Raw genomic sequence first — 15032 nt, forward strand, 5'->3', positions numbered from 1 at the left:
TCGGCAAATAAAAATTTTTCTGCACATTTATTCGCCCTACCTCCAGCTTAAAATAAGGGTAGAAGTAGTGCGAAAAGAGCTTTCTCGAATTGGTGTCTCTTGACGTAATTTCCACTAATTTAAAATCACTGCCACATACGAACTCCTAAAGCATGTCTTGGATTTTGCGATTACTGTGCTAGACCGCGCAGTAGGAATTTTATGCGATTATTGCCCATCGTGTCACGCCATTTGCGGTTGATTTAGATGCATTCAAGATAAGGGCGGCTGATGTTTAATCGAAGTAGTTAGTAGTGATAACGTTGACTGGAAACAAGATAAATGAATCGAAAGCAGGAAGAGAGTGGTAGCGAATGAGAGGAACATGAAGGCTAAACGAACTAAGGCGCGAAGAGGAAGTCCATGATCCAGAAACATCACTGATGGGGACCGGAAGGCCGCGGCTTGCAAATATGCTAGCGTGTTTTTCAAGAAGCATACACTGCTGGTTCGGCGCGCTTCGTTAAACTGAGAGGAATGCCAAGCTGGCCATGAAAAAAAACACAGAAGGAAGACTTTAAGTCTTTGCAATTCGTCCCATCCAAAAGATCCAGTTAGTTTGTCTTGAGCTGCCCACTTCCTGTCAATAAGAGTATACGTGTGGTAGAAGATTTATTTCGTTACTCGATTGTCTATCTAACAATAAATTAGTCGATTAATTATCAAACCATAAAATTATTCACTTATTAATATTTTACGTAATACTGCAAACTCCCGAAGGCATTACTGCAGGGGGAAACGGCAAATGCTTAACATACTTGTAACGCAAAAAGGAAGAATACGATGAGAAAAAAGTAATAGGCCTTGCAGCAGAGAGTTAGTTAGGGCGCACTTATATAGTGGTACAGTAACCCCTTGAACGGCAACGTACAGAACTGAACAAGGGAGTGGATGGAAACCTAAGTGCGCTGACTAAAGTTAAAGAAGAAAACTTCTCGCCGTTTAGGGGAAATGTTCAAGGCGACGTGAACTCAAGTCCTCCTCTTGAAACGTTCTTCTGGAAACTGACACTTGCATCCACTGCTTTATTCAAGTTTGTTTCTTTGCATTCTCTCTTCTACCGTGAATCCTTAAGCGGTAGTTGTAAGGTCATAATTTTGGGAATTTTCTAATTGTAGTGGTTGATAACGGGACAAGAAGAAGTCCTTTGCATAGCGGAAATTCGAATTTTTGTAGTTCATATGTGGCGAAGAATAAAATAGTTCTCTGGCATTTTTCTAGTATTTTTTTTCCCCAACCGTTCTTTGTATGAGGAATCAGGCTTAGCTGGTTTAAGTTCGGTACATGTGTATCATTTCACTCGGAACCTCTCAGTAATCATATTGAAAGCTTATTTCTTTCGACGACTCATATTTAACCTTTTCATTGCATGCCTTGCGTTGGACGAGCATTGTTATAAGGAGGGACTCGATGAGATATGCACGAACATATGCCCTGTAAACGTGGCTTGCATATTTTTGTTTTGTTCTTTACCCAGATGCGGGTGTGGCGAGCTCCTAAGCGGTCACACGCTGTCTGCGCGGCCATCTCTGACGTCGCAAGGGAGCCAGACGCAGCCACCGGAGACCGAGGAGCACTGGTCAATATCGAGACACACGGAGGTGTCGCCGACCAACGCATTCGGCACCATCGAGTTCCAGGGGACCTCGCACCCGCTCAAAGCGCAGGTGAGCCCAGTGGTGGTTTGCACAAGGTGGAAATGGCAGAAGATGCCTACTCCTTGAGTTTAAAATGGAGACTGAGATGTACAGAGGGCAAAACGCATGTCTAGAACACGTTCTGAGCCTGTTTCGGGCTGATCACGCGATAGCTAGAGATAAGATTTGGTTAAAAATGGTCTGGATGTAAACATGCGCAGTTAAACTCATGGAATTTAATCGTCAATTTTTGCTTTCTTTGTCCCAGAGGCTTTGGGAGCGGCGGAACACACAGTTTGGTTGTTCTAGGCATGTGTTTTGCCCTCTGTACTTTCACTTATACAGACGCGAAGGCGCAGAATTCCTAAGGCACACGTCAGGAGAAATTTCTGGGTAGTTAAATAAGTCCGTCCTTAATTAGGCAGGTCGAAAGAAACCGATAGCCGAGACACAAACGGTTTTGACATCCCTGAAGCAAGTCGACATCAAGAAGCGAAGTGAAGTTAAGTTGAAAATGAATAAAGGAGCGTACGCAATTCAGTCCAAGTAATATAATTGGGGGTTTAGCATTGTAAATTTCAGCACGGATGAAGTGGCATGAAGAAACGGCGGATTACAAAATAGGAATATCATAGGATAATTCTAAGGTGTGGAGCCATTTGCCTGCTGGAATTTCCTAACTGTTTTTCTGGATGAAAAACGATTGTCGTTGCACAAGACAACCGCTTTCAACTACACTTACGCGTCAAACTTTGTGGCCGAAACTTCGTGAATGGCGTCATTCCAGGGATGGCATTTCCACTGCCTTTTTCTGTTGCTCTCTGTCTCCTTTTTCCAACCCCTTCATCACTTTTTTTTTTCACAGCGCGGTTCCGGTCAAAGAGCGGGACAGTTACGTTGTCTCTCGTTTTTTTTTTCTTGCTACCTCCTCTCCGTCTCTTTTCTTTTTAGAAGAAAGGAAACAACAAAAGATAAGAGACTATGCTTTTGTCTGCCTCAGAAATTTCTCCGCCGCATACGAAGAGGATCAACGTCGGCGAGACAGCGAGGCTTGCCAGCAGCTTACACAGAAAGCCACTTTTTTTGGCGCTTCGCTGAACAGGAGTCGTGAACAATGTGCTCGCGCATTGTATCGCTTTAGCTTCAGGTTCCGTTTTTTTTTATGTGGGTATGCTTCGCACTGCAGCATCTTGGATGGCGCTGTGTTTCGTAGGTTCAGGCTTGTCGTGCTGCCGGTACAGCATGAAGGGCAGGTGGCGGTTGCACACACAGAGAGCGAAGCGAGGCCCATTGTCCTGGCTGTCTCGCGCGGCGTCGGATTTCGCGCCTCTTTTGCAAATGAGCCGTCGGGGCCGCAGCCGAGAAAATTGCTTTTCCTCGCGACCAGTTTCTTAATATTGAGACGGCGAACAAAACAATGTGAAATTCTCCGGTTTAAAGAAACTAAACAGCGTTTTTCGACACGCCTTGATAACAGCGCCGTCTATTAGTGGGCAGCGAGGCTCATCATGCCGCGTTATGTTATGCACATTTTCGTAAAGGGATCTTCGTACATATATAGCTGTATTGTTATCTGGAAAAGGCGGATTTTCTGGAAATAAGTAAGTTTATGCAGTTTCTTTCTCTTTTTTTCTCTGTACATCAAGAAGGGGGAAAACAGGGTCTATGCCAGGATTATTCTGCCAGACTCTCCCCGTAGCTTACGATGGGAAGAGAAGAGGTTGAGGGGCAATGTTTCGATACAGGTATTCGGAACGTCAACATAGATCACAACGCCGTGGATGCGTGACCCACACGACAATGGTAAAAAAAAAAAAACACCAAGCAAAAGAGAGCCCCTGTCTGAGGAGTTTATTCTGCTTAGGCAGCATGCATAATGTAACAAAAATATTTGCCTCTGAAATATCGTATTTACTCAATTCAAGCGCGCACACTTTTCCGAAGCAAATCGCCTAAAAACAACATGCGCGTCAGAATCGTGCACGAAAATGGAACTAAGCGAGGAACACCCATTGACATCGGCATCACGAAAATGGTGGATTCGTACTTCTTGTGCATCGATATTATCAAAATCGCTTAGCGCACAGTTTGATACTGAGACGCCTCGCAAAATTCTAGTGAGTCCCGTCGAGAAGGCAGCAAGCTGGACTTGAGCAAACATAGAAACGTCGATTGCGAAGAGGCGCCGAGTACACGCTCCAGTCCAGGGCGCACAAGCTTCTTGGCGCTCTGCCAAGTTCACCGAACGCGCCACCGCCGCCGGGACCCCCGTCGAAATATGAACGCCCCATGATGTTATCGGAGTGCAGCATCTTGGCGCGCTACCGTGGTCTGCACAGCGGATGTCGATGAGGGCGCGCAGGAAAGAGCTTAGAAAAGCGAACGCTTTAAAATGAGGTGGTATTATGTATGGAGGCAAAAGGCAATCGGGCGGCCTCACGTGCCATTTCTTTTCGACGCATAAAAATCTGGTGCACGCTACAAACAAAGTCATTGTACTTTTTTTTCTCACCTAGAAAAAAAAAGGTCCCGCGTTACAATCGAGGGTACATTAGAATTGAGAAAATACGGTAAATGACAGTATTCTCTGCAAATATGCAGCCGCCAGCGAAATGAGTTTCAGAGCCCTTCTCGAGAGCAAGGATTTACAGGACGAGGACGCCACGTCTTTTGTTTTTCTGCTGACGGTGCCAAAGCGCTCATACGTATACGGTAGAGTGCGCAGGATGACTCGAGCTCCCAAAGCAAGCGCGAAAATAGCTAGTGGTCGAATCATTTCACTTCTTGGCTGGTGTAGTGCTGGCATTCTTAGCTAATTCTTGTAGTTGGAGCTTGCTTTCGACGCTACATCGCAGCGCGAGCTCAGTGCGGACGCTGTTTCCACGCAGTACGTTCGCCTGGTGAGCGACAGCCGTCCGGAGCACGTGCTCCAGCTGCTGACGCGCGAGTGGCAGCTGGAGCTGCCCAAGCTGCTCATCACGGTGCACGGCGGCAAGGCCAACTTCCACCTGCAGGCCAAGCTCAAGAAGGTGCTGTGCAGGGGTCTGGTGCGCGCCGCCAAGACCACCGGCGCATGGATATTCACCGGGGGAACCAACACGGGTGAGTCACCTTCGCTCCTGTTCCCGGCGCTTTTTAACGCAATAGCGTGGAGGGTCTCATGTAGAAAAAGCCGGTGTCGTCGTCAGACCTCAGCGAAAAGTGGCAATGGAAGCGAAGAGTTAATGAAATTCAGAAGCAGGTCAAGGAATGAACAGATTGACGCGAGTTTTTCAGGGAGGTGCCTGCAACTAAATCAGAGCAACTGAAAAGAAAACTGTTAATTATGGCTTGTGTGGCGATCGAACCAAGGACTTTCAGAATGCGAGACTGGTAAGCAATTCATAGACCAAGTCATTGGTGCAAGCCGAATAAAGGTGGGCCTAGGAAATGCCTTGTGATCTTTGACCTGGTGAACTGTCTTGGAGACACGTATTGATGCGTAAATGAGTAATTATGACTACGGTAATTAGCGATTGGGCCGTTATGTGAGTGTTGCGTACGTGATGCGAAACGGGACCCGATAACGCTTTCGTGGTCTACTTTCAAAGGCAAGGCTTAACGTTCCCCCGTACTAACAATTTTTTTCCCTTTCCTCAATTTTGCCTACTTAATTTTTATTGTTTTTTGGTCATTTCTCTTTCTAATTGCTGCTTTTGTTTACCTGGCCTGTGCAGCATTATGCTTTATTATAACTGAGCTGTTTGGATAAACAAAACAACGTGCATATACGGCTACTGCGGTAATTACGTGGCTTCGAAGTCAGAGGATGCTAGAGCATAAGATGATGCTCAAGTCAGGTGAGTTAGACTTGCTTCCTACCTAAAGTTCAGCGTGTACAGACAGAAACCGCAAGTAGCAAAAAAAAAAATAAAAAAATAGGCGGAAGTGGGGTAACCTAGCCTACTCAAGTCATTACGCTGTCTGAACAGACCTGTTTTCTTAAATCGAGAGGAAAAAGTTAGTTTAACTCCCGAATAACTCAAAGCTTGAATATTCACTAAGGGAAGGCCAGTCAGGAGCTTAAAAGAATCCTTCATCCCCTTAAAGTTGCGATATCTGGAAGATAAACCTGATAGAAAAGAAGAATTCGCATTTATTTATTTAGATATAATATCGAAGCCTGCTGTATTGCCTAGAACTAAATTTCTCGTTTTTAATCTTTCGGTCGCCTTTGTAAGGCTTTTTAGTTGTTGGATTCCTCATCACGAAAATTATCCATACATGGCAGAACTAACTTTCCGTTGCCCTATTTATATGCAGCATGGTTGATTTTGCATGCCGTAATGCCGTCGCAGAACTATAGAAGACTGCTGGCTGTGTGAAGATTCGTACAGTCTCCTGTATATATATAAGCCCCCTATACCAACCAGGTGTATTCTCCTTTTTTCTAATGCATCGCTGGCGCTTAGGACGGTCACACTGGCATCTTATTTCGTTACTTCTCTTAAAAATAATATCTGGTTTTCTGTTGCGTTCCTTCCTGGGGCATGCTGGCGGGGTGGGAATTTCTTAATTCTCAAAGCAGAAACTAAATTCACACGCGCGTTTCAGGTGTGACGCGTCACGTGGGAGAAGCTCTCTTGACTGAGCGGACTCCGCAGCTGCGGGGTCGAGTTGTTGCCATCGGCATCGCACCGTGGGGCATCATTGAGAATAGGAAGGACCTCATAGGAGCCAAGGTAAGAAGCCTGCTGTCTTTCCTCACTGAATTACCTCACTGCTCTGAATGTATTACAAAAAAAAAGAAAAAAATGCAATATTTTGAACCGGTAACATTTCCGAGCGTAAGATATGCCCATAAAGGAGACAAATATTTTTAATAGAGTGCCCCGGTTCTGTGCATTCGTTTTTTTAACCACGTGCAGGACAAATCAGATTCCTTTAATAGTTTTGCTACTGAGGTGGATAGTGTTTGTAGTAATTACTCCCTTATTACAAATCTACTCCACCTTGGGGGATTCCCCTAAACATTTGACCAACACTGTTCCCACTTCGAGTTATTGATCAATTCGATCTCGCCCTACCATAAGCTTGCCGTCCTGGTTAGTTCAGTTGGTAGAGCGACGGCTCTGGTGTAGCGGTGGTCCTGCGTTCGAACCCCTGACCAGGACGAATTTTTCTTTAATTACGAAGTTTCTGAGAAAGCTGTATAGCTTTCCTTTGTAGCCGTATGGCTGCGCTCGGGTGGATGCCAATGAGTAATTACTCCCTTATTACAAATCTACTCCACCTTGGGGGATTCCCCTAAACATTTGACCAACACTGTTCCCACTTCGAGTTATTGATCAATTCGATCTCGCCCTACCATAAGCTTGCCGTCCTGGTTAGCTCAATTGGTAGAGCGACTGCTCTGGTGTAGCGGTGGTCCTGGGTTCGAACCCCGGACCAGGACGAATTTTTCTTTAACTACGAAGTTTCTGAGAAAGCTGTATAGCTTTCCTTTGTAGCCGTATGGCTGCGCTCGGGTGGATGCCAATGAGTAATTACTCCCTTATTATAGTATGTTTAGTGTGTATAGTATAGTATGTATAGTATGTGTAGATAGTATGTTTAGTGTTATAGAACTGTTTGCCATTCATTTGCTGAGGTTTTTTTTCGGATAGCATTGATAGTATGTTACGTGGTTGCTATCATGCTTCATGTGTTAGATTCTTTCAGTGATCTACTGCATGTGCGTGATTACACAGATGTTACGGCGTGTTGGCTTACATAAAGGCGGGTTTGGCGCGAAATAAAATTCAGTTGCAAGTTGGCGCTGGTCCTATTGTGCTTGTCTCTTTTTTGTCCACGCTTTTTTGCACCGTTTCCCTCCTGAATCATGAACCAACTAGCCCAAACTAGAGTTCTTCATAAGTTATACGCCGTGCCAATTTCACCTACGTTATTTTCTTTAGATTATGCAAACCATGCTCGTGTCTTGAACTGCAGCGCATCTCGTTAACGTGACTAATTGGAAAAAATTTTTCAATTTCTGCCCGAGTGTTAGTGTATTTGCGCTTCGGGCCTGCGTGTCACGACAATACAGTGCGGCTTTTCAGGTCTGCACTGTGCTGTCAACGTTTAAGAGACACGAACTGAAGTCGTAAAATTCGCCAACTATCCAATTGTAACACACCGCCAGAATGAGTTAAGTAATTACGTGAAAAAAAAAAAAAAGTTGGAAACTGTGAGGCCGCCAAGCCGGACCTCGTTCAGTGCGCCATTAAAATGTCAAGCGAAACACGAAAATGGGGGCTCAAAAGAATGGAATGTCCGCCCCACCGCGGTGGCTCAGTGGTTACGGCGCTCGGCTGCTGGCCCAAAAGACGCGGGTTCGATCCCGGCCGCGGCGGCTGAATTTTGATGAAGGTGAAATTCTAGAGACCCGTATAGTGTGCGATGTCAGTGCACGGTAAAAATTTCCAGGTGGTCGAAATTTCCGGAGCCCACCACTACGGCGTCCCTCATAGCCTGAGTTTCTTCGGGACGTTAAACCCCAATATACCAATAAACCAAACCAAACCAAACGGAATGTCCGTTGTTGCGGCCTTCACCATGGCTAGATGGAAGGCATTCAGCGCGCATGTTCTGCCCAGCATATGTTGACCTCGTCAGATAGAAATTATTTGCTTACACCTGAGGAGAACCTTTCCAGACAGTCACCGCTTAAATTGAGTCACGATCTGTAGAAGATGTTGCACACCAAACTCAGCTGTGCATGACATTTGGGAACTTCCTCCCGCCCTTCTTTGGATCTCAGAGAGCACGCACGTGCGCACGCACAAAAAAGCCGTCTACATTGAATCACGGCACGATATACATAACTGGAGTGTAGCCCAAGGGTACGATGCGAAGAGTTAGTTGCGCAAAGTTTTGGCTTATTCAGAAGCTCCACAGCTTGCGACGGTGGCCCTCTCCAGTGTGCATGTATGAAAGGGAAGGCCGCAGAGATTAAAGTGTGTTCGTAGAATTGCAGGTGCACGAACCGCTTAGTTCAGTCATGAAATACGTGCTCGCGCCGAGAGCACGTTGCTCACCGCAGCGTATGCACAAGCTCACTTTACCGCTATTTTCCCTTCGGCCTCGCTTCGCCAAGCTCGGCGCTGGCGTCAGCTGCTGGGGGCCATTCCAAAGAGCACTACGCTCTAATTGCATGGCGGCGCCAAGCTCGTAACGAACACGTTCGCCTACTGACCCTCCTCCTGGGGGAATCGCAACTTTCTTTTTTATTTTGCTACCGCACTCTCTGTAAGCCAATGTGACTAGGTCGTTAAGCTAGCTTATCTCGTCTAGTTGTTCCTTTGTCGTCGCAGTTTTGATGAAGTGCTGAAACAGCCTTGTAATTAAGTGTAGGTCATCAACCAGTGCGCTGCACTGTACGTGACGTTAATAGCGTGTGTATGAAAACTGAGTTCTCGTGCTTTTTTTTTTTTTCGCGCAATGTTTAGACATACGCAAGGGTGCAATTTTTATTCCCGGTAAAACCTGTAACACGTTGTCATAAAGTATGTTGCTTACATTACTGAATGCAGAGCTTACTATGCATGAAAATTTAATGTAATTTGGAATGAAACAATGTTGGGTATTTCTCGCGTGGAGCAAGCTCGCATCGTAATGGCTTCTTTTTTGTGATAATGTGAGGGCGGCTTTGTAGATTCGGTAGCATATAAACTGCACATAAAAGATGTAGAGGCGGCTCGAGGGCGGCTGTTCACTTTGAAAGCTTGCTATTTGTCAGCAGCACGCGAAATTTAAGTTCAGTGTTTTGAAACGAATGAACGCTCTGTTGGAGGGGACTGTGATTTTGTTTAGTTTGCTGGGGATGTCGCATAAATCATTAAGAGCAAAAGATATGGGGGTCTAACACCGTCGTGTACCGTGCATCCTAACGATAATTCTAGGTCATTACGCAGTCATCTAACGAACGATAAAAAAATGAGTGGCATTTCGGCCTATACGGCTTGATCGGCGTATAAGTAAACGAAAAGATGCTATCGTTTGTTTAAATTTATAACAACGAATGTTTCGTGGTCGCTATCGCCGATTTGTTGTTGTTAGTCAACAGGGATGTAATTTCTCGTTCCCTTATGTCATTGTTCTCTTGGGGATGGTGACGCTCTCTCGCTTACATGTGTAAATACTTCGCCTACTGTTGTCGCTGTCGCCGATTTCTCTCATGAGCTGGGCAGCGCTCGCACTCATGAGATGTTGATTAAACAGCGTGAGGTTCCAGTGTTACTGCGGACGAAACGGCGGACCACACACTGAACGCGACAGTGATACCGCTAGCCGCTCTCTCTGCAAAAATGCAACCTACCGTTTCCGCTACAGGCAAGAAGGCTAAACGCCTTAAATTTGAAGGTGAGGATGAAACGAACGAGTGCGGCAAGCATGGCAGTCACACTAAGGCAGCTCCGGCAGTACACTGGATGAGAGCATTCTTTCAAAATAACCTTTGCTGTTGGCCTGTAAAGCGTGCACTTCTGCAGTTACGCTCTAAGTGCGGAGAAGCTGACTTATGGTGCCCCAGTGGATGGGCATGGGGAAGTTACGAAGGGAGTGTCCTGTTGGGTATAGCGGCAGGACAGTCTTCCTGTGTACTCTAGGTAAGCCACAGGGGGGATAGAAATGCATAATCGGAATAAAAAGGACGGAAGCGAGGGTGTTTCGCTTTGAGGAAGCAACCTCTGTGGCGGCACTGCTTTTGGTCGCACTCTTGACGACACGTTATGTACATGTACTCGCAAAAATGGTGCCTTTTCCTAGTGCTTCATTTAAAAAATATGACTCTGTTCGTTCAAGAATTAAAAAAGAGTCGGATATGATACGGCGAAATGGGCCGAACGCTGATATTTAAAGCAGAGGCTTGGATTAGTAGAGGCACAGAGGCGTAGCGCAACTTGAAACGCTTGCTTTTATCAGTGAAATAGACTAAAAAGTTATTTAAGTAAGATAACATGCAATCATTTAGCTGAGCGTGAGTGTAGGCTGAAAGGTGAAAAAAAAAAAAGGAAATGTAAACTACCTGCTAGCTTGTAACTGCCATTCAACGGTTGTGGCAACCTGAAAGGATTATTAACGTGATTTTTCTGTCATCTATATCAAATAGCGCGAAAATATTAATCGTTCCAGGAAGCTTCAATGCAGAAACTTTCAGTTAGGCGAAAAAGCAGTAAAAAAAAACGACAGACAAGAAGGAGGAATGCACACAACGACGAGTGGACTAGCAACTGTGCTTTATTGAACAAGACACTATCCCAGTAAGACTCACAGGACATGCGCAACAAAACGAATCCAATCCCCGGACAATGAAATCAGACAGATAAACAGCACAACTATCCAGTGATGGGTTTGTTATTCCTGCGCATGTCCTGTTGGTCTTACTGGGAGAGCGTCTTGCTCAATAATGCCCAGTTGCTAGTCCAGTCGTCGTTGTGTCCATTCCTCCTTCTTGTCTCTGGCATTTTTGACTTGTTTTCGTCTACCTAGTTACCAACTGGACTAGATCTCTGGTTTCCTTAGAAACGTCCGGTATTTTTTTGTATTTACCTTCGGCCGTTTTCCGCTGAGAACACACCTCGGAAACACAAAACTTATCGCTAAAACTAGCTCACCCACTATACGTGTTCTAGCAGAGCAGCAGCATCTGGTTAGACATTACAAGCTCTAACTACACTTAATGTAAACATTTGCAAATTACCGCAGAGAAGGCAACGACAAACTAGCTGCCTAACATGAAGATCTACCCGGTTGCGAACGGAAACCAAAATGAGCTGTAAACTTGAATACTGACAGCTTTTTTTTGCTCAGTTTTAATTTAATTATTTATTTATTTATTTATTTATTTGGTCATACTGTTAACCCTCAAATGAGGGTCGTTACAGGGAGGGAACAAAAACAAATACATAAATGATCAATCATGAGTCAGAGTTCAAAATTTGTACACCATTTCTCAAAAATGTATCAACACCTAGCTCAAATTGTTGCACGTTCATACTCTCCACAACATCACTTGGCAATTTGTTCCACATTTCAATTACGTCAGGGAAGAAAGAATACCGGTACACATCCGTACGTGTGTTAATAGGCTGTAGTACCCTGCTGTGGTTTTTCCGGGAACCACGTTTTAGAGGCGCTTTCACATAATGTTCTTTATTTATTTTTAATGTCCCTTGCATTATCTGGAAAAAAAGTTTGAGTCTATGTTTTATTCTTCTAATTTCCAGCGTTTCCAATTCACACTGCTGCATCATCTTTGTAACCGAGTCAGTACGGCGATACTTTGAACATATAAAACGTGCTGAAATCCGCTGTACTCTTTCTACCTTCTTTTTTAAGCATTTTTGGTGAGGGCTCCACACAGCATTCGCATATTCCAGAACTGGTCGTATAAACGTTTTGTAGGCGACTAACTTAATTTCTCTAGTTGCGTTTGGAAGTTTTCTCCTAAGAAAGCAAAGCTTCTGGTACGCTTTTGAATAGATATTCTCAATATGAATACGCCAGTCTAGATTATGCGTCACTGTCACCCCTAAGTACCGAAAACTCTGCACCTCGACCAAGGTATTTTCTCCAATATTATATTCAAATCTGATAACGTTCTGTTTTTTAGTTACGTGAGTGTATGTAGATTTATTGTAGTTAATTACCATGCCCCATCTTTGGCACCACGAGTTTAATGATTGTAGGCATTTATTTAGTTTGATCTGATCTTCCGTGCAGGCTACACGCGTGTAAATTAAACAATCATCGGCGAATAGTTTAATTTTTACAGGTGGGTTAATATTAGACGGAATATCATTAATATACAATAAAAACAAAAGTGGGCCTAAAACAGACCCCTGCGGCACTCCAGACACAACTTCACACTTCCCCGACTCACTTTTCCCGATTCTGACCCTTTGATAACGGTTTTTTAAATATGCCTGAATCCACAATACTACATTTTCACTAATTCCTAGGCTCCTCAATTTGGAAAGTAGTTTATGATGTGCAACCTTATCGAATGCCTTCGCAAAGTCTATACATACAACATCTACCTGTTGGAATTCATCTGCAGCTGTACAAAGGTCATGTACAGTTTCGATTAGCTGTGTCACCGTCGAAAGGCCAGATCGGAAACCGTGCTGAACTGGGCATAATAAATCGTTTTTTTTCTAAAAAATACAGAATATGTTTTGCTATTGCATGCTCTAGGACTTTACAGCACACAGAAGTGAGCGAGACCGGTCTGTAGTTGTTTACACATAGCCTATTGCCACTTTTAAATATCGGAACAACGGTGGCATCGCGCCAGTCCTGAGGTACTGAATGATCCCGCAAAGATTTTTCGAATAAAAGCTGCAAATAATACGACATCCATTCAGCGTGCCGTTGAAGAAATACCGTTGGTATTTCATCTGGGCCACACGATTTTTTTGCATCCAACCTAAGCAAATGCTGGAACACGCCCTCCCTTGTAATGCGTAGGTCTTCCATTGGGTATTGTATTGCGCAGACTAAAGGATCACCGTCACTGTCACATCTATCCTTCGTGAAAACTGATTGGAAAAAATAATTAAATACGTTTGCAATATCTTTCTTTTCTGTCACAACTGCGTCGCCATCCACTATCTGTTCTATTTCATTCTTTCGATCTGCGAAATATCGCCAAAACTTTTGTGGCGAGCTTTTAAGGAAGTTTGTAAGCGTTTTATTGAAGAACGTTTTCTTCGACTCCACCAATGCAGATTTTAGCATTTGTTTGGTTATTGAAAGTTCTGTTGCCCTGCTTTTTTTCTTCCTTAACCTTTTTATCTTACGCTTAAGGTGTATGATGCTCCTAGTTATCCATGGATTTTTTTGCTGTGATTTCCTTATACGTGTGGGGACAAAATGATCTATGCAATATTTGATTATGCCTTTAAGTCGGTCCCATAGTTCTTCTACACTTTCGCGGTATATACCCGTTCGAAGTTATCTCTTGAAAGCTTCGGTTCTACAAAGTTGATTTTTAGCCCCAAAAGTTACAAAGAAAGTATCGAATTGAATTTTCATGACAGAAAACGCAGTTCTTCAACCGCGATTACCGCAGCCAGGAAAAGGCTCCGGTTTAGCATAGAAATCCGGCGTGGTGCGAAGGTAATGATTCGCGTTATTTTTTCCCTTTTGACCAGCGTATTTGCCCTAAAATATACCTTTCGGTAGCGCTACTTTTTATTACTCTGGTTCCTGCGCAGCCCATGACGATAAAACACTATAGGCAGCAAGGTTCCACCGCATTTATGCATTGTGAGTCGTACGGAAAACGAGGTGTTTTTACGATCTGGAGCTGCCGGAGTGCTGGCGCCTTGTATGATCACGAGCTGGAACCGCGAGCCGCGAGCACGGTTTTGATAGGGGTATCAAGGTTCGAGACCATACATTCCGGCGTTCAAGAAACATACAGAGTGTGGAACATATAGTAGGTATACACAAAAGGTCCTTTGATGGGCCCTTAGCGCTTTGAATTCAAGGAGAAGTTTCGGTGAAGCCGTAACACAATGATAAGCAGACATCGGTGCTTGTGAATGCTTCTGCGGTAGTGCGGGTACTTCATTTTCATTATTTTCATGTTCTTCTAACGCGATAGCGTTAAGCCTCTTCTTCTGTGGAAAATCTGGCGTCGTCGTTGTCGTCGCCGTCCACATTGTGAGCGAAAAATGTTCGGAGAAGCAACAAAGGTGTGCCACATAGGTCATTTGACCTTGCGGCGTCATTACAGCCTGCCCACCGGATTGTGAAAAGACTGACCACCATGGCAGGTGGGTGTTAGATTGATGACTGGCTGCGAAAGGTTGCTCGGGCAGGGACACTTGGGTAGCACAAGCCCCACCGGTGGCAGCACCTGCCACCGCAGGGCAGTGGCGCATCGCTGAACAGCCACACCACTGCGCCAGGAGTGGTATGAGTACTCCCAGTGGTCTATGAATGCAAAGTAGAAAATGACCAATTGCATACATATTCACCAACGATTTCGCGTCATATTTTTAAAGCAGACCTTAAGTGTCCCCTCTATTTTTTCTTCTTTGCTTGGTATGAATCGAGCATTGTCAAGACAGAATCACAATTACACATGATATTCATTTTTTCGCGCTCTAAATACTATCATAATTTTTCCGAGGAATTACGTAATAATGACAGATAAACACAAGTACGCGACAGTTTATAGCAGTGCAATTTGAAGAACACATGGCAAGCACATCTCCGAATAAGAATTTGTTATGGGCACTGAACCAAACCAAACCATTCTTTCCTCAAACCATCGGAGATTAGAATCTGCTACCAAATGAGTTTATCACCTGCATGTCTTTAGAT

General features: G+C 44.4%; 1 protein-coding gene across 1 annotated transcript in view; it reads left to right on the forward strand.

Moving 5' to 3' along the window:
• Nucleotides 1–15032, forward strand: part of Trpm (transient receptor potential cation channel, subfamily M) — a 223019-nt gene that overhangs the window by 175174 nt on the left and 32813 nt on the right. Inside the window, exons 4-6 of the mRNA XM_089545375.1 lie at nt 1517–1706; nt 4565–4778; nt 6270–6397. Coding sequence (XP_089401501.1) covers nt 1517–1706; nt 4565–4778; nt 6270–6397 — 532 coding nt within the window. The remainder of the gene's footprint in view (nt 1–1516; nt 1707–4564; nt 4779–6269; nt 6398–15032) is intronic.

This window comes from Amblyomma mixtum, chromosome 5 (assembly GCF_055824585.1).
Source record: "Amblyomma mixtum isolate Tamu chromosome 5, ASM5582458v1, whole genome shotgun sequence".
In the NCBI taxonomy this organism is placed as follows: domain Eukaryota; kingdom Metazoa; phylum Arthropoda; class Arachnida; order Ixodida; family Ixodidae; genus Amblyomma; species Amblyomma mixtum.